The sequence below is a fragment of the Quercus robur genome, chromosome 8 (assembly GCF_932294415.1).
Source record: "Quercus robur chromosome 8, dhQueRobu3.1, whole genome shotgun sequence".
NCBI classification, from domain to species: Eukaryota; Viridiplantae; Streptophyta; class Magnoliopsida; order Fagales; family Fagaceae; genus Quercus; species Quercus robur.
Genome location: NC_065541.1, coordinates 45,462,501 through 45,482,463, shown reverse-complemented (window position 1 = coordinate 45,482,463; position 19,963 = coordinate 45,462,501). Strand labels below are relative to the sequence as shown.

The 19,963-nt window shown below is 32.1% G+C and overlaps 2 protein-coding genes and 1 long non-coding RNA gene across 5 annotated transcripts; 1 reads left to right on the top strand and 2 right to left on the bottom strand.

Annotated features, from left to right (window-relative positions):
• Nucleotides 1–64: 64 nt before the first annotated feature.
• On the bottom strand, nucleotides 65–12,971 carry LOC126695886 (probable WRKY transcription factor 65). 3 transcript variants are annotated; one of them, XM_050392684.1, is made up of 4 exons: nucleotides 12,640–12,971; nucleotides 12,388–12,534; nucleotides 6,178–6,327; nucleotides 65–764 (listed from the first exon to the last, which is right to left on the bottom strand). In XM_050392684.1, the coding sequence occupies exons 1-4, from the start codon at nucleotides 12,765–12,767 to the stop codon at nucleotides 341–343; spliced, it is 849 nt and encodes a 282-aa protein (XP_050248641.1). In that variant the 5' UTR covers nucleotides 12,768–12,971; the 3' UTR covers nucleotides 65–340. The 3 variants fall into 3 exon arrangements, with proteins under 3 accessions (XP_050248641.1, XP_050248639.1, XP_050248640.1); XM_050392682.1 differs by lacking the exon at nucleotides 6,178–6,327 and having other exon boundaries at nucleotides 65–920; XM_050392683.1 differs by lacking the exon at nucleotides 65–764 and having other exon boundaries at nucleotides 5,468–6,327.
• LOC126695887 (uncharacterized) lies at nucleotides 8,198–11,486 on the bottom strand. The gene is made up of 2 exons (XR_007646068.1): nucleotides 8,912–11,486; nucleotides 8,198–8,877 (listed from the first exon to the last, which is right to left on the bottom strand). It is a non-coding gene; the product is annotated as an uncharacterized LOC126695887 (long non-coding RNA).
• A 4,154-nt stretch (nucleotides 12,972–17,125) lies between the features above and the next one.
• On the top strand, nucleotides 17,126–17,839 carry LOC126696360 (uncharacterized). The gene has a single exon (XM_050393116.1). The coding sequence runs from the start codon at nucleotides 17,126–17,128 to the stop codon at nucleotides 17,837–17,839; it is 714 nt and encodes a 237-aa protein (XP_050249073.1).
• The last annotated feature ends 2,124 nt before the right edge of the window (nucleotides 17,840–19,963 follow it).

The following is a 19,963-nucleotide window of genomic DNA, read 5'->3' as shown; positions in this document are numbered from 1 at the left end:
TATTTAGTAGTCTACTACCATACAAAAGATGACAAACATATATATAACCATACCAACAACAAATATATAAAACCAACTAAATTTCTCTTTTTGTTAATCCTTTTATCTTTCTAATTACTGTACATTGAAAAAAGAAAACAAATGCATGAAAACAAACAGTAAGAAACGTTTTATATTTTAATCAATTTTTTTTGGAGGGTGAGTTTCTTACGGCGCCAGATACGATACGGGATTGATTATTATAATATACAATTTTAGAAGATATCAATTAAAGAGAATAATGCAATGAGCCAGCCAATGATCCACAACTAGTGAGTGAGTCTTATTAATTTATTAATCATTATCCTGTGGTGCCGTAGCAGGGAAGCACGCTTAAACCACAACTCGTCCGGTTCGACTCAACGTTGTTGTTGTTGTTGTTGTTGTTGTTGCTGTTGTCCGGTTCGAGTTCGACAACGCTTGATCTCCTGCTGCGGAAAACCAGGGAGCACTCGGGCAACTCGCCCAGGTCAGCGAACAAAGACTCCTCCTCTTCTCCCATAGCAAACACCATCGCCACGTCAGCCTCCGTACACATGCTTCCCGCGCTAACCGGGCTCTCTAATATTTTGGTGGTCGCCACGTCGGAGTACCAATCGAAGTGGTCGTCTAGTAGCGGCGGCGAAGACGACGACGGGTCTTCGCTAAAGACGTTGACTTCCTCTGGAGGGAAATTGGCGGGAACTTTGGTGGTGATGTCTGACTTGGCGGCGGCGGTGGCTTTGGTGGAGGAGGAGGAGGAAGAGTGGTTTTTGGAGGTGGGCAAAGGGTGGTTGTGGTCAGAGGCGTAGGTGATTAAGAGCGTAGTGGGGTCCACATGGCTTCTCTCCACTTGCTTTCTCGCCGGGCACCCCTTTGAGCTACTGCATTTATAATATCCCCTGCCACAACACATAATTGATGAATTATGGATCATAAACTCTCAGTTTGAACTATAAAGCTCTTAAAGAATAGATTCAATGGTTATGTAAAGAGAAAAATATTGCATTTCCTGAAATTGGATAAAATCTGGCTTGTAATGTACATGCATTGCTTGGTAATGAGTATGACTGGAATTTTATGCAAAATGAGTGGGAACATTCTTTTATACTTGATGCAACCCTTAATCGTTAACCCAATATTCCATTCACATTAGCACCCCGTAATAAGCATGTAAATCTCATTCCTACTAATCAGAATTTGATGCTTGTGAGTTGAGAGTTGTGAGAATGTTGTTATTGAATTTTGGTTTAAAACTTGACAACAAAGTATAATATATTTCTGGAAAACAATTCTGTCAGGAATCCGTGATCTCCACTCTACACTACACTACCTAAACCTCGTAGTTTTACATAAGCTTTATTATTACATTTTTTTTAAGAGAATGATAGAAAATTTTACTAAGATAATCAAATTTGGAGTATATCATATACCAGAACAACAATAAAATCAGAAGGCGATTCCTTCCACTTCACATGGTAGAACCTCTCCAAAGGAAGTACTGTCAGCAGGGGCAGAACTATGATTTTTTGTTTGGAGGGGCCAAATTTTGGTATTAATATATTAGTTTCGAGTCAACATAAATCATCGTACACACACGTAAACGTATATACATAAATATAAACATTAATATTTTGATACTAGAGTATCTCATAATTTATAAATATATTGTATATAAAATTAACAACTTCCAAATATATATATATATATATATATATATTTGCAAGATAATTTTTTAGAAGAATTTATCATTTTTTAAACTCTAATGAGTATACAAAAATTGTCTAATTTGATATTAAACATGTAAAAAAAACGAATTAGAGAAAACTAAAACTACATTGTCTCTATAACTACTAGACCAATTGACAAATTCTATTGGTTTTTAAGAACATTATTAGACTAACTCAAATATTTTGAGGGGGGAGGGCAACTTCTATTTTTGTAGCTAAATATTTAAAGTTTTAATACTTATACATATATAATATAAAAGAATTTTTTTAAAATTCATGCTATAGCTCCACCCTTGACTGTCACCAGAACTAATTAAACTTTATAGTTTTTGATAGTTTTATTTAAATCTTAAAATCTTAGGCATGTTTAAATCTTAAAAAATTCTTTACATTTGAAATAAATTTCATTTCTCATATAATGCAAACAAGGTTTATATCATAATTGTGATAGAAGATTTAAATATAAAGTTTAAATAGTAAAATTTAAATTTTATTATGAAAAAGATAAATTTGATGGATTTATTGCCTTGTCAAACTAATGCTACACAATCATATAGAACCACATTAGTTTGTAAGTTTGTAATTAAAAATCATCCATCTAAAATATATTATTGAAATGACTATATTTGCATTGACTTTTTTATAATTTAAAAAAAAAATCTATTACCCAATTGAGAGTTATTTAACAGTAAAACAAATCGATGGCACAAAGTTAAATTGAAAATTAAAATTACCTATTAATTTCTACTCCTAATAACTACACAACCCCACACAAAAGTCATATTCTCATTGTAGAAAATATTGAATAAAAAAAGGTTTAAAAATTAAAAGTAAAAATTTCAAATTTCATTTAAAACAGCAAGATACATAATGCAGTCAAGGATTATAATTTTTTTTTTTTTTTTTTTTTTTTTTGAGAAACAAACACACACACAGGGGAGAGGGAAAGGGGTTCTAACACAAAGACACACCACAACTCCACTCAAAAGCCATGGTAACTTTTAAGAGAGAGTAGAGCAAGTTATATTACACAACACACTCTTTTAAGTAATGTGGAACAATTACCAATTTTTTTTTTGGAGAAACAAACACACACACACACACAAGAAAGAAGAAAAGAGGTTCTAACACAAAAATACGCTACAACTCCACTCAAAAGCCATGGTAACTTTTAAGGGGGGGTGGGGCAAGTTATACTACACACAACACGCTCTCTTAAGCAATGTGGAACAATTACCCATTCTTTTTTTTTTTGAGAAACAAACATACACACACACACACAGGAGAGAGGAAAAGGGTTCTAACACAAAAATGCATCACAACTTCACTCAAAAATAGGGATGGCAATTTCTACCTGATCCATGGGTACCCGGTCCGACCCGAACCTAATGAGTCAGATTTTATCCGACCCGATAAAAAATACGATCGGGTTTGGGTTTTTTTTAAAAAAAACCTGAAGTGGGTACGGGTCGGGTCCGGGTTTTAGTAAAAACCCGATCCGACCCGTTTACAACTTAAGTAAAATTACTAAAATATCTACCTATATATATATCACTTATGTCAAACCCTAACTCATTTCTCTGATATCTCTTAGCTCCAACCGCCTCTCTCAGTGCTCTCACCTTACTCTCAATAACTCTCTGTCTCATTTTCTCTCAAGCCACCCCACATGGTCTCACCTAGTCTGGCAGTCACCCTCACCTTCACTCTCTTTCACTTACCGACCCACCCTCACCTTCACTCTCATCATGTGGTGGTTGCTATTTGCCAGGGAGAAGCACGGAGGTTAGATCGGTTTAGGCTATGACAGGTAGAGAGGCCCACTGTCGATCATCGGAGATCTTGGTGGTTTGAGATAGAGAGAAGCCGAGTAGGAGTCCGAGATTGGAGATAGATCCTTGGTGGACCGAGTTCTCCAATATATATATATATATATATATATATTTTTTGGGTTCATGCCCTCTCTCAAATCTAAGTGTGTTTGTGATTCTGTGAATCTGTGTTTGTGGATCTGTGTTTGAAAGGAAAACTCACATTATGAATTTAAAATTGTAGACGTGTGAGACACATTCACAAGTATGAAAATAGTAAAGTCAAAGTATCAAACTAGCATAAATTATGAATGCTTAGACTTATTTTTTAACAATTTATGTTCAAAATAAACAGCTTTTCAAAATAAATTATGATATTTCCTAGAGTGTGTGCTGCTTAACAATAATATGATCTTCATAAAATAGACCATGTATAAATAAGTAAACAATCAAACTTTAATGTATATCTCAAATTGAAATAGAGTGCCAACCACAATTGATAATAGATTATAAATTAATTTTCAAATTTGTAACTTCTTATATGTTTTTATTCTTTATCAAATGAGTTATCCAATAAGTTATTTGTAATTTTTTATTTATTTATTTTGGAATGTAGATATTGTGTAAAAATAAAACTTGTGTATTTGTTTTACTTATCTTTGTGTTATTTTGTTTTAGATAGCAATGTTAGGATTTGTATAATTTTAAAATTATTGAATAAGTATTAATAAGTTTAACTGAGTTCATTCATAATATAAGTATTGAATTCAAAATAATGCATTTTACATCAAGTAATATGTGGAATAACTTTCCAAATGGCAAATACATATTATTTTCTTTATAAAAAGTAAAATAAAAAAAAAAATTCATGTGAAAAATACGGGTCAACCTGACCTGACCCGACCCGCAACCCGATTGACCCGACCTGAACCCGTTTTTGACCCGTGACCCACTCGTTTTTCCATGTCTAGCTCTGGGGTTAGTAGCAAAATTATTTCTGACCATCTCCAAAAAAAAAAAAAAAAAAAAAAAAAAAACGAAATCCTGAATGACTCTTTTCTTGGGAAAAAAAAGAAGGTAAAAGGAGAAATATTTTTGAGATGGTATATTATGATTGGTCTATGTAAAAGTGATGTTATACTAATCATAATTTGCCACCTCAAATATGAAAATAATTGTAAAAAATTTTGTCTATAACATAGTTGAAAAGAAGAAAAAAAAAATAAAGATTGATATTAAAATATTTTGTTTCCATATAACAATAGTTATAATATAGATTTTCACACCAAGGCTACTATGTAAATGCAACTAGACCCAGGGCCACTGGCGAAATGAGATACGATCGAGTATAGGACCATGACATTACATTATTCTTCTGGGTGAAATTTCTTATTTTTAAAATTTAAAGGTCTAATTTGCTATACCTCCAAATTATATGATTTAAAATGTGAATTTTTTTTTTTTTTTTTAATAGCCTAGCAAGTTGAGTCAAATGGTACCTTCTCATGCCTTAAATGTAAGGAGGAAAATTAGGACCTCAGTTTGAGCCCGGAGAGAGAAGTGGTGGGGTATTTATATAGTATTTCTAATCAATTCAAAAAATAATGTGACTTTTTTTTTTTTTTTTGGTGATGTCCGCAAAAATGTCCAAAATCCTAAGAATTTTTTTTTTTTAATTTTTAAAGACTGTTCCTATTGTTCCAAATGGCCCACGGAGTAGGTACAAGAAAATTAGAGAATGAAACAAAACTCTTTTTGATCAACCTGATCATGATTTCGCTCACCCTCCTCTACATAGTAAATGGAACTACTAGTCATCTTCTTCTTCTTCTTTTGAATAGACTATTTAGTAGTCTACTACCATACAAAAGATGACAAACATATATACAACCATACCAACAAAAAATATATAAAACCAACTAAATTTCTCTTTTTGTTAATCCTTTTACCTTTCTAATTACTGTACATTGAAAAAGGAAAAGAAAACAAATGCATGAAAACAAACAGTAAGAAACGTTTTATATTTTAATCAATTTTTTTTGGAGGGTGAGTTTCTTACGGCGCCAGATACGATACGGGATTGATTATTATAATATACAATTTTAGAAGATATCAATTAAAGAGAATAATGCAATGAGCCAGCCAATGATCCACAACTAGTGAGTGAGTCTTATTAATTTATTAATCATTATCCTGTGGTGCCGTAGCAGGGAAGCACGCTTAAACCACAACTCGTCCGGTTCGACTCAACGTTGTTGTTGTTGTTGTTGTTGTTGTTGCTGTTGTCCGGTTCGAGTTCGACAACGCTTGATCTCCTGCTGCGGAAAACCAGGGAGCACTCGGGCAACTCGCCCAGGTCAGCGAACAAAGACTCCTCCTCTTCTCCCATAGCAAACACCATCGCCACGTCAGCCTCCGTACACATGCTTCCCGCGCTAACCGGGCTCTCTAATATTTTGGTGGTCGCCACGTCGGAGTACCAATCGAAGTGGTCGTCTAGTAGCGGCGGCGAAGACGACGACGGGTCTTCGCTAAAGACGTTGACTTCCTCTGGAGGGAAATTGGCGGGAACTTTGGTGGTGATGTCTGACTTGGCGGCGGCGGTGGCTTTGGTGGAGGAGGAGGAGGAAGAGTGGTTTTTGGAGGTGGGCAAAGGGTGGTTGTGGTCAGAGGCGTAGGTGATTAAGAGCGTAGTGGGGTCCACATGGCTTCTCTCCACTTGCTTTCTCGCCGGGCACCCCTTTGAGCTACTGCATTTATAATATCCCCTGCCACAACACATAATTGATGAATTATGGATCATAAACTCTCAGTTTGAACTATAAAGCTCTTAAAGAATAGATTCAATGGTTATGTAAAGAGAAAAATATTGCATTTCCTGAAATTGGATAAAATCTGGCTTGTAATGTACATGCATTGCTTGGTAATGAGTATGACTGGAATTTTATGCAAAATGAGTGGGAACATTCTTTTATACTTGATGCAACCCTTAATCGTTAACCCAATATTCCATTCACATTAGCACCCCGTAATAAGCATGTAAATCTCATTCCTACTAATCAGAATTTGATGCTTGTGAGTTGAGAGTTGTGAGAATGTTGTTATTGAATTTTGGTTTAAAACTTGACAACAAAGTATAATATATTTCTGGAAAACAATTCTGTCAGGAATCCGTGATCTCCACTCTACACTACACTACCTAAACCTCGTAGTTTTACATAAGCTTTATTATTACTTTTTTTTTAAGAGAATGATAGAAAATTTTACTAAGATAATCAAATTTGGAGTATATCATATACCAGAACAACAATAAAATCAGAAGGCGATTCCTTCCACTTCACATGGTAGAACCTCTCCAAAGGAAGTACTGTCACCAGGGGCGGAACTATGATTTTTTGTTTGGAGGGGTCAAATTTTGGTATTAATATATTAGTTTCGAGTCAACATAAACCATCGTACACACACGTAAACGTATATACATAAATATAAACATTAATATTTTGATACTAGAGTATCTCATAATTTATAAATATATTGTATATAAAATTAACAACTTCCAAATATATATATATATATATATATATATTTGCAAGATAATTTTTTAGAAGAATTTATCATTTTTTAAACTCTAATGAGTATACAAAAATTGTCTAATTTGATATTAAACATGTACAAAAAACGAATTAGAGAAAACTAAAACTACATTGTCTCTATAACTACTAGACCAATTGACAAATTCTATTGGTTTTTAAGAGCATTATTAGACTAACTCAAATATTTTGAGGGGGGAGGGCAACTTCTATTTTTGTAGCTAAATATTTAAAGTTTTAATACTTATACATATATAATATAAAAGAATTTTTTTTTTAAATTCATGCTATAGCTCCACCCTTGACTGTCACCAGAACTAATTAAACTTTATAGTTTTTGATAGTTTTATTTAAATCTTAAAATCTTAGGCATGTTTAAATCTTAAAAAATTCTTTACATTTGAAATAAATTTCATTTCTCATATAATGCAAACAAGGTTTATATCATAATCGTGATAGAAGATTTAAATATAAAGTTTAAATAGTAAAATTTAAATTTTATTATGAAAAAGATAAATTTGATGGATTTATTGCCTTGTCAAACTAATGCTACACAATCATATAGAACCACATTAGTTTGTAAGTTTGTAATTAAAAATCATCCATCTAAAATATATTATTGAAATGACTATATTTGCATTGACTTTTTTATAATTAAAAAAAAAAAAATCTATTACCCAATTGAGAGTTATTTAACAATAAAACAAATCGATGGCACAAAGTTAAATTGAAAATTAAAATTACCTATTAATTTCTACTCCTAATAACTACACAACCCCACACAAAAGTCATATTCTCATTGTAGAAAATATTGAATAAAAAAAGGTTTAAAAATTAAAAGTAAAAATTTCAAATTTCATTTAAAACAGCAAGATACATAATGCAGTCAAGGATAATAATTTTTTTTTTTTTTTTTTTTTGAGAAACAAACACACACACAGGAGAGAGGGAAAGGGGTTCTAACACAAAGATACACCACAACTCCACTCAAAAGTCATGGTAACTTTTAAGAGAGAGTGGAGTAAGTTATACTACACACAACACACTCTTTTAAGTAATGTGGAACAATTACCAATTTTTTTTTTTTTTTTTGGAGAAACAAACACACACACACACACAAGAAAGAAGAAAAGAGGTTCTAACACAAAAATACGCCACAACTCCATTCAAAAGTCATGGTAACTTTTAAGGGAGGGTGGGGTAAGTTATACTACACACAACACGCTCTCTTAAGCAATGTGGAACAATTACCCATTCTTTTTTTTTTTCTTTTTTTTTTTGAGAAACAAACATACACACACACACACAAGGGAGAGGGAAAGGGTTCTAACACAAAAATACATCACAACTTCACTCAAAAGTAGGGATGGCAATTTCTACCTGATCCATGGATACCCGGCTCGGCCCGACCCTAATGAGTCAGATTTTATCCGACCCGATAAAATATACGATCGAGTTTGGGTTTTTTTTTAAAAAAAACCTGAAGTGGGTACGGGTCGGGTCCGGGTTTTAGTAAAAACCCGATCCGACCCGTTTACAACTTAAGTAAAATTACTAAAATATCTACCTATATATATATCACTTATGTCAAACCCTAACTCATTTCTCTGATATCTCTTAGCTCCAGCCGCCTCTCTCAGTGCTCTCACCTTACTCTCAATAACTCTCTGTCTCATTTTCTCTCAAGCCACCCCACATGGTCTCACCTAGTCTGGCAGTCACCCTCACCTTCACTCTCTTTCACTTACCGACCCACCCTCACCTTCACTCTCATCATGTGGTGGTTGCTATTTGCCAGGGAGAAGCACGGAGGTTAGATCGGTTTAGGCTATGACAGGTAGAGAGGCCCACCGCCGATCATCGGAGATCTTGGTGATTTGAGATAGAGAGAAGCCGAGTAGGAGTCCGAGATTGGAGATAGATCCTTGGTGGACCGAGTTCTCCAATATTTTTTTTTTTTTTTTGGGTTCATGTCCTCTCTCAAATCTAAGTGTGTTTGTGATTCTGTGAATCTGTGTTTGTGGATCTGTGTTTGAAAGGAAAACTCTTTTTTTTTTTTTTTTTTTTTTTTAAGATTGTATGGCACAACAATGGCGGACACAACGACGCCGTTGAGTTCTTCTTCAAGTCTCGTGGCATTCATCCTCTCTTCAAACAATATATGGTGGATTTTATGTGTATATCTCAAATACAAAGTACAAAAAAAGACAATGCCAAAAACTTTTTCAATATTCTGTTATGCTTTTATATGTATATTTGAAAATCTCATTACATAAACACAAACACAACCATATTTTGTATGTGTACGCCGTTGAGTTCAATTCTTTTTTTTTTTTTTTGGTTGGGCTAAACGGGCCCGCAGAGCCCGGCGGGGCAGGTCTGAGCTCCAGGAGGAAGAAAAAAAAAACCTGTTTAATAATCGGGCCGGGTCCGGGTCGCAGGTCTAGACCCGCGGGTTGAGTCCGGGTATGAAAAAACCGGGCCCAAACCCGACCTGCTGCCATTCCTACTCAAAAGTCATGGTAACTTTTAAGGAATGGTGAAGCAAGTTATACTACATACAACACACTCTCTTAAACAATGCGGAACAATTACACTTTTTTTTTTCTTTTGTTTTTTTGAGAAATAAACACACACACTGGGGAAATGGAAAGGGAAAGGGGTTTTAACACAAAGATACACCACAACTCCACTCAAAAATCATGATAACTTTTAAGGGAGGGTGGAGCAAGTTATACTACACACAACACACTCTCTTAAGCAATATGGGACAATTACCTTCTTTTTTTTTTTTTTTCTTTTTTGATAAACAAACACACACACAGAGGGGAGAGGGAAATGAGTTCTAACACAAAGGCACACCACAACTCTACTAAAAAGCCGTGGTAACTTTTAAGGGAGGGTGGGACAAGTTATACTACACAAAACAAACTCTTTTAAGCAATGTGGGACAATTACCCATTCTTTTTTTTTCTTTTTTCTTTTTTGAGAAATAAACACACACACAGGAGAGAATGAAAGGGGTTCTAATACAAATATACACCACAATAATAACTGTAATAAAAGATTTAAATATAAAAATAATAATTTACACTAAATTTTATTATGAAAAGTATAGATGGGATGGATTTGTTGCCTTGTCACAACACATGATCCTATGCAACACAATCATATAGAATCACATCAGTTTGTAAGTTTGTATTTTGTAATACATATATATTTTTCCAAACCATAACTAAAAATCCTCCATCTAAAATATATTATAGAAATGACTACTTTTGCATTGACTTTTTTTTAATTTCAAAAAAATTCTTTAACCTGATTGAGAGTTATTTAACAATAAAACAAATCAATGGCACAAAGTTAAATTGAAAATTAAAATTACCTATTAATTTCTACACCAACTAATAACTACACAAACCCACACAAAAGTCACATTCTCAATACAAAAAAGATTGAATAAAAAAAGGTTTAAAAAGTAAAATTTTCAAATTTCATTAAATTAGGACACGTTTTATATTCGTGATTATAATTTAAAAATATAGCATTTTTATTTAAAAATGTGAAAATGTTTACTTTATTATAATTTAAAAATATAGCATTTTTATTTAAAAATGTGAAAATGTTTACTTTATTTTATAAGAGTAACACTTTTATATCCTTCTCCCTATATTTAGATATAACCAATTTCAAACATCCTCAATACATGCAATTATATCATCACATTTCTCCCTATTAGATGAATTGTTGTTGTTACAAACGAATTGCTATGGTGATACAATAACACTGAAATACAAAACTGATGACAATACATATGTTATTTAGAGAATCGAATTTTTTAAAATTAAGTGCATAAAATATGAAATTTTGAATTACAAAAATGCATACTGATTCTAGGGAAGAATTTAAAAAGTAAGTGCCAAACTAAGATCACTTTTTTGGGGGGACTAAGCAAAGAAATAGGGCAACTAATTCAAGGTAATTGTGCCCATTTGGTTTTGGATAGTGATTACTCAATATTGAAAAATTCTATGGTATTTTGAAATGAATTATAAACACATATTTTCAATTGTTTTAATCTTTGTCATTTATTCATGACTAAAAATAAAAATAGATAAAAAAGTTAAGAGTAAAACACTGACAAATGATTTTGATTATAGTAATTCAGAGTTCAGAGTCACCCTAGAAAAACCTTTGAAATATTAAATTGATAAATCAAGGTATCTGCCATAATTTTGAATTGGATTAGTCAAACCTATATATGGTAAAAAAAAGAAAGAAGGTTTATCAAGTAAAATAGTCATGATATCATTGGCTAGGAGTTTTTTTTTTTTTTTTTTTTGGAGAAGAAATTGGTTAGGAGGTTAGGTGTTGAAGAAAGTCTATAAATAAAATTTTTGTGTCAATTTTTTTTATAACTCCAATGTATTCAAAATAATAGACAATTAATCATATTTTACCATTTAAAAATTATGAAAATAGTTGTGAGATAAAAAATATTGACATTGTCTCATAAAAAAAAATGTTTATTACACATAAACTATTTTACATATTTTTACACACGCCTCTAAAACCAATTTAAATTGTCACAATTTTTAACTAATTTTAGCTATTTTTTTAGGTGTGTGAAATGTGTAAAAAAATACGTGCACAACAAGTTTAACAAACCAAAAAAAAAAAATTGTTGGCGGAAATAGAATTGGCACTGGAATCTTATCGGACTGGATCCTGCCTGAAAAGGCACATACACAAAACAAAAGGCTGCAAATTATTAGAGCGTGTTTACCACGCTAGCTCCTCATTGGATCGTGTATGGCATACATTACAAATTTACAATTCTCAGTCTCTCACCAACTACTATGCCCATGCGCATTTTAGTATAGCCGCCTCCAGGCTAAAATACGCCGGAGTGCGACAACAACTAACAATGACTCAGATCACACAACACATATGCTCCCCCGAGAAAAATACATTCTCGCCGGCACTCACAACCCAACAAATTTCGCACTAAACATCAATTTTGTGCAATTTCCTCAATTGCAACGACTTCGTTTTATTTGCACTTACCAAAAGAATACAACTTTTAATTTCATTTTTGTTTTCCAAATAAATTGGATTTTGTTAATTGCAAAAAAAATTGAAACCTAAGCAAGCAATTAGCACAAAATTAAGCACTCATTCATCAATTACTCAAATGGCATGCAAGTTAGGAAGTAGTTTTGTTATGGAGTATTTTACCTAGGATAAGGAGACCCTTTGATGGGCTTTTGGCCATACTTCCTCCAGGCCCACGAATCCGACGGTGGGTATGCCTCCCCTTTGCTCTTAGATCCCTCCACGTCACCGATCGGCACTGACACCACCCTCTTCTTCAAATCCCTCTTACTGTACAGTACAATACATTAACAAAACCCTCACCTTAACGGTCACTTTTCCAAAAACCCCTACAACAACAACAAAAAAAAAACCCTAAAAGAGAAAAGAGCTAACCTTTTTTTTGGTGATGGTGCACTAGAAATCTTGGTGTCATCACCAGAGGAGGGTGAGTCCGGCCCATTTTCTGGTTCTGGCTCATCTGGGTCGGTGACAAAAGGGTTGGTGTGAAATCTACGGTTCATGATGGTAAGGTAGGGGTGAATCTGGGACGTTGATTATGTGATCATAGGGTTGTGGGGTGGCCAAGGAACAAGAGTTATGGTTGGCCGGAGATGTGGGAGTTAGTGAGTGAGAAAGAAAGGTGAGAGAGAAGGGGTAAAGGGGTTTAATATGGACCGTCATGGTGACAGATTGGCAGGAGTGTAGTTTATTGGGGACGTGCAGGCAAATAAGCACTAAACTAATGTGAAACAATGGATTATTTATATTATATGGAGGAGAAGGTGATAATAACGTATAGCTGAATTTATTGTATAGAGTTATGAACTCATTTGGAATAATCTAATGGTACTAGAATAAACTAACAAAGCCAAGAAACAGTCCAACCTAGCTAGAACCAACGTAGTGAGGATATATATAAATATATATAATTTTTTTCTTGAAGATGTGTATCCAATTGTCTTTCTTTGATTGAAGTTGGTAGCTAATGAAAAGTTTGATCGGTAAATCAATAATTTATCTTTATAGACCAATGATAATTATGTTCCATATAAGTGCAACCTAAGGTGTTAATTATTACATATAATATATTTGATTAAGGTGACATAGCAGGGAAAGACTTGACCACATATATTAATAGTGGATAAAGGTTTATCAGAAAACAAATGCGGAATATTTGATTGGAAAACATTTTATCAAAAGTTGATAACGGTAACATAACGGAGGTCTCTCTTTTCCAGTTCGCAACCACTCCACTTTTTATATCATATATAGAAAAGATAAGACTTTTATACAGGGACTTGTTTTACATCAATGGTGACTTGGTGTACCAAAAACAAATCTAGTACATCTTTTCCAATTAAGCGTAAACATTTCCTACATATTGAACATGCATGTGTTCCCACTCTTAATTAGCTAGATATACATGAGATGATAGAATGAGATACCTCCCATGTCCCATCTTCTAAGTTCTATACCCTTCGAGTTTGAGAATTATATGCCCCACTTCGGACTTTCTGCGTTTATTTGTAGGTCCTCGGTGATATAGAAGTCACTTTGGCCTTGAGTGCTTTTGTTGCGTTGCGTGTTTTTTAATTTGTGTTGCGTAGAAACTCAAATGATGTCGGCTGAGAGATATGCTTGGTTAAATCAACAAGTATAATCTAAGTAAAAACAGAAGTCTTGAGATGTCACTTAATTTGGGATTGAAAAATGTTGTTCAACACTACCAATTAATCATTCATGGATGTCATTAGCATGACTAAAAGCCCCACTTTATTCACAGAGGTAGGGTTGTAAATAAATAAAGTGGTTCATAAATAGTTAGCCTCTGCTAGATTAAAAAGAGTTCATTCATGTTGATTTATTTATCAACACACCAAATTTGAGCTTTAGTTTTAAGTTTATTTAATAAATGAGCTGAGCTCAAGAAAATAAAATGTTCTTTAATAGGCTTGTGAATAATAATAAAATAAAAATAAAATAAAATAAAAAGGCTCAATAAAAAACAAGTCAAACCTAGGCTAATTTATGAGCTTGGTGATAATTTTGATATAAGCTTGAAAAATAAAACCAATATCTTACTAAGTCTTCGTTTAATTAAGATTTATGACCACTTATCCAAATCAAATAGACATAATAATAATCTTGTACATATATTGCTAGTAGGCTTAATTCCAGCTCTAGGCAAGTTTAAACATTTTACTTTTATTATCAAGTCAAGCTCAAATATTTAATACTCAACAAAACTCTGCTCAATTACAAGCCAAGATAAAAAAGATTAATAACTCAACTCAAAAGCAAGATACACTTGCAAATTATTTTCTAAATCAAAACACAATCTTTATTCTCCCTTCTCATTTTTTTAATTGATATATAAAAGCAAATATAATGCATGGGAAACTTTCAACCCAAAACACAACTTACAATATAGTCTTTGTATCTCCCAATATACAGATAACTAGGTTGTAACAATTGCTAAGAAGACTCAAAATAATTTTGAACAAATAATAATGGCAAGTTAAAGACACATAAACAGATAAACTAAATAACGTATTCTGTGTATAACTGTATATGGCTCAATGGCTGTCTCATAAATTGACACTAAGCTCCTGCATCATTTTCCCCCATTTTAAAAGGAATTTTGATGTTATCCTCCTAGAGCATTTGATCCATTTATTTAGGTCTTCACTTGAAATCCATGCATATTCAAATTTTGATATTTCTTACCATTACACTAAATATTAAGTATACTTTTCACATCGAGTTGTGATAGAATTTTCATGCAACGCATCAATTAATTCTCGTAGTGAAGTGAAAAGATCACATTGTATGTCTATTTCCTCCAAATTAATCTTTTTTCATCTCCATCATAATGATAGAGATTACTCATATTAAAAGTTGTGCTAAATGAAAATCCTTCTAGGAGCTTTATGCAATATACATTTTGTTCCAACTTTTTCAGTATCCAATATGGATTAAACTTCTCCAAATTTTTGTGGTTCAACTAACTTCTCTTAGAGCTTTCAATAGAAATGTTCATAGATCAAATCCTCTATCCTATTGTAACTAAAAAAAAAAAAAAACCACACACATGTGGATCAAACTTCCTTTGCCTGAACTTGTTATAAGTATAAACAAGAAATCTTTTTTCTTTTCTTCAAAAAAAAACCCAAATCCATATATTTACGTTTTTTGAACTTCAAACTTTTTATTTAGCGGGGTTTATAAACCGCCACCAAAGAGTTTATATTTGGCGACGTTTGTTGAAAGCACCGCAATAGCTTATTTTGACGGTCTAGTAGCAACGGTTTTTACCGGTGCCACCATAAAAAACATCACAAGAGACCATTTTTGGTCTATAACAACTCTTATACTGTTTTTTACGGTGTTTTTAAAACACCAAAGAAAACCTTCTTTTTGTAGTGTTTGAGCATCAACTTAAGACTAATTAATCAAGACACAAACATCTACTACCATTGGAATCAAGGTGAAGAGTGAATTGGTTTTTGAAAAGGCAGTGACAAAGGAGAATTAAGGTAATGGAGGATCAAAAAGAACAAAGGATGACTCCATTAGCAGAGTTTTAGGTGGTAGGCGTGTGCAAGTAAGAAATTTTTTAATAGTTTCACTATTAAATTATGGTTAATTTAATTTTGCTAATCTTGTGAATTGATTATTTGTAACATGTTTTAGGATGAATTCATTAATTTTTTTTAAATTAAAGGAATTATATAAATGAATGGTTTTACTTAATTAAGAATAGGGATTTGTAATCACATACAATAATCATTCTACATTCAATTAAGTTTTTTGTAATCATTTCTCAGAATTTGATTTTTTTTTATTAATCTCTTTTTTATTTTCTTTTTATAAGTTGATAGTATTATTTATTTAAATTTCTTATTTGATATATTCATGCATTTTATAGAAAAGTTATAGATCCATTAAAAATTCAAAAACTTTCACATAAATTAACTTCTTTTCATTTAAGACTCTAGTTTCCAGCTTTAGCTTTCTAGACATTGTATCACCAAAAATTATGGAAATATGGAAAGAAAAATTGGTTCTCATGTATAAACATGTTTCTTACACTATGTAGAATAACATCATGCATACACCGCATATGAAATAATGAAAAGGTCACATGAAACCATGGATTTTATCATGAAAAGTGACAAAATCAACACAGAAGCAAAATGGGTACTATGAAATAATATACTTAAAATGTTTACACATGAGAATTTTCCATTAAAGTGACTTACATTCAATATTTCCATTTAACATGTATAATTAACATTTAGTTTTGCATTTCTAGTACTTTCACATAATCAAAAACATTTCGAGTACTTAAAAACATTAGTTTTGATGTGTGTATTAAAAACGTAAAGAACATGCAATTCAACGATTAAATTTTCAAGATATATAGTAATATTTATTTTATTAAGTAAGTTTCTAATATTAAATTACAACCAATTTTATAACTAAGTTTTATCCTAATAATAACATTGCGTTCATTTCTTGAAAACTCTTATTAATGATTGTAAGTGACTGTAGTATATTCCCCGAACAAAAATTAAGGGGCAGGCTCAGGAAGGCAATGATTGGACTTGGACCACCAACAGTTAACAACATTAATCAACACTATTTAAAAATTTTGAATTTAAAGAAAAGTGAAGTCGAGTACTTCCATAATATGAGCAACATATTAGGGTCAATAAGGAAATTGCAATGCAACCCACCAATAAATTTTTTTTTTTTTCTTCATGTATTCATTGTGTTGCAACTTGCAACCCCGTCTTTATCTACAAAGATATCTAACTTATATTCCTCATCACATATTCACATTGTCAAAAGTACATGCTTTTCTTTCCCAAAGAAAATGGATGCTGAAGAAGTTTTAAACCTCTTCGATTCCCATTGGCTTGAGAGCACAATTTTCTCCCAGAAACCACTATCACTACCCCATAAAACAACAAACCCGACTCATCACCAAATCCAAGAACCAAACTTTTCACGCTTGCCAACTCTCCATGTAAGATCACTAAGCGATCAATTATTGATGAGCTTCAAAGCAAGCAGCTTTTCCTCTGAATCCCTCTCCCCAAACTCAGTCATGACCACACGGTCCACACCAAAGCTACAAACAATTATTTCTGGAAAAGACGTCTCTGAATTCTCCAATGAGGAACAACAACAGTATGAGATGCCTATTAAGAAGAAAGTCCATGGAAGAAAAAGGAGGACAAAGCTGAGTAGTGCTAAGAGCTTGTCAGACCTTGAGTTTGAGGAGCTAAAAGGGTTTATGGATCTGGGCTTTAGGTTCTCTGAGGAAGACAAGGATTCAAATTTGGTTTCTATCATTCCTGGATTGCAAAGGTTGGGAAGAAAAGGTGGTGAAGAAGATGTTGATGAAGAAGAGAGAAAGACTGATGAAACCGTGGTTTCAAGGCCTTATTTGTCTGAGGCTTGGGATGTTTTGGAACAACAAAAGCACCCGTTGATGAATTGGAAAATTTCAGCTTTAGGTGACGAAATGGATATGAAAGATCAGCTCAAGTTCTGGGCTCATACAGTTGCTTCCACTATGAAATAGATAACACATCTTTTTTCCCTCTTATTTTTTTTTTTTTTTTTTTTTTTTTTGGTGATAAATAGATTTTTTAAGGTGCAATTTTGATGGAAAATTTTGGAACTGTAAATAAAGATATGAAGATGCTATTTCTTTTTTCTTTTTTTAGAAAAATCAATTTTCTTTCCCTTCTTATTCTATACACATGTTGGTACTAAAAAGGTCTTTGTTCAATTTGTTTTTTTGTTTTTTTTTTTTTTAATTTTATATGGTCTCTTTGTTAGGTTTGATTCGTTTGAATGTCTAAACTTTTAGCTGCAGTTAAGTTATTTCTTTGCAGATTTATGTATTTCTTCAGTCCAAGGAACATACAGTCCTATTTGATCATATATTATACATTATTACATTTTAAGGAAATACTATTAAATAATATTAATCGATATATTGATTGTAACATTTTTAATATTATAATTTTATTAAGGAAAAAAAAATAAAAGAATCAAAATTTAAAATTAAATTCGATTTTGGAACTAAATTTAAATAAAAGATGATATGTATTTTGATTTTTGGACACATACACACAATATATGGGAGCTAGCTAGGGAATAATGACCGTAAGTAATACAATGCATTTGGTATTTTTGGTCATTTGCTCAGGTTTTGTTTAATTTACATTTTTTGACTTTAAATTTGCAACTTGGAATAGTCGACAATATTATCTTCTTTTTCTTTATTTCATGTGCTTGTTGTGATTGTTTTTTAATTTTTGTGACGACCAACTTGACCTCATTTTATTAAAATATTCTACATAGATAAAGACGAATCTAATACCAAAAAAAAAAAAAAAAAAAAAAGGACCCACTAGCAATTATATCCCCTCGAAGAATGCTCCATCTTAAAGCAAAGAGATAGCAATAGGCAAGAAAAGTCAAGTACATCCAACGTGATTCGCACTAGATCTACAGTAGAGATGAAAGAGAATGAAGGGATGATGAGATCATACCACTTTCCCACATCTTCTCACTTCTCACTTCTCACTCTCAGAAACAGAAAGGAACTGGTAGTGGCATACGCCGTCCTTGTTAGGTTACTCTAAACTTGCAATTTCCACTACTATACTATTTATAGAATGTTAAGCACACGTCATATTTCACTTTTTTTTTTTTCTCACAATTTATTAAAATAATAAATTATAATTGGTGGGAATGTAAACCAATCAACAAATTATGAAAAAATATATATATATATATATATATATATAATAAGTTGTATATATAGAATTTTTTTTTTTATCATATTATAGTTGCATTTCTAAACCCATAACATTAACGCATTTGAGAAAAGTCATGCATCAAAAAAAAAAAAAAATTGATCTGTATACAACTTTTTTACCATATTTTCACATAAAATTTTAAATGATAAGTGATTATTGGTTGTTATTGATAGGCAAAAAGGTAATTCAAGTGATGAGTTCAAATTAGAATCAATAACACCTTACCACCTATAATTTGTTATTTAAATATTGTAAACGTAGCACTTCTTTAAAGAAAATTCATGAAAAAAATAGTCATTTTCCAATCAAATTTTCAACAATAAAGATTATTTGAAATGATTCAAGTGATAGTTCAATAATAATTGTTAGAGATATTAGCTCTAACTATAGTTAATAAACTTGTTATCAAGTATAAGACTTGAATTGCACACTAAGGAGGATTGGACTCTTTTTTTTTTTTTTTGAAAAGCATATAGGATTGGACATTGATCTATACTACTTGCTTAATATATCTCTAATAATTATTATTTCCTTTGTAGTATTTGATATAAAATAATAAATAATAAAATTGGTTACTTGCCCTATATATTTATAGAACAACGAATAACTTTTTTTCTCAATTTTTTTTTACTAAACAAGGTCAACACTTATCATCTCAAATCAACCATAAGCCAATTATGTTGGCCACTTCCAATACAAAATTTGAGAGTCTTCATAAATTAAAGGTTTGGCTTGAGCCTCAAGCATCTACCATTCCGTTTTTCTTTCTCGCCTACCATTCTCGTCTACCATAAATATATTCTTGAAACTTGGCCAAGAGTGATTGACACAACCCTCGCATCCAAAACTAAAACAGTATCTTTTATGTATCAAAC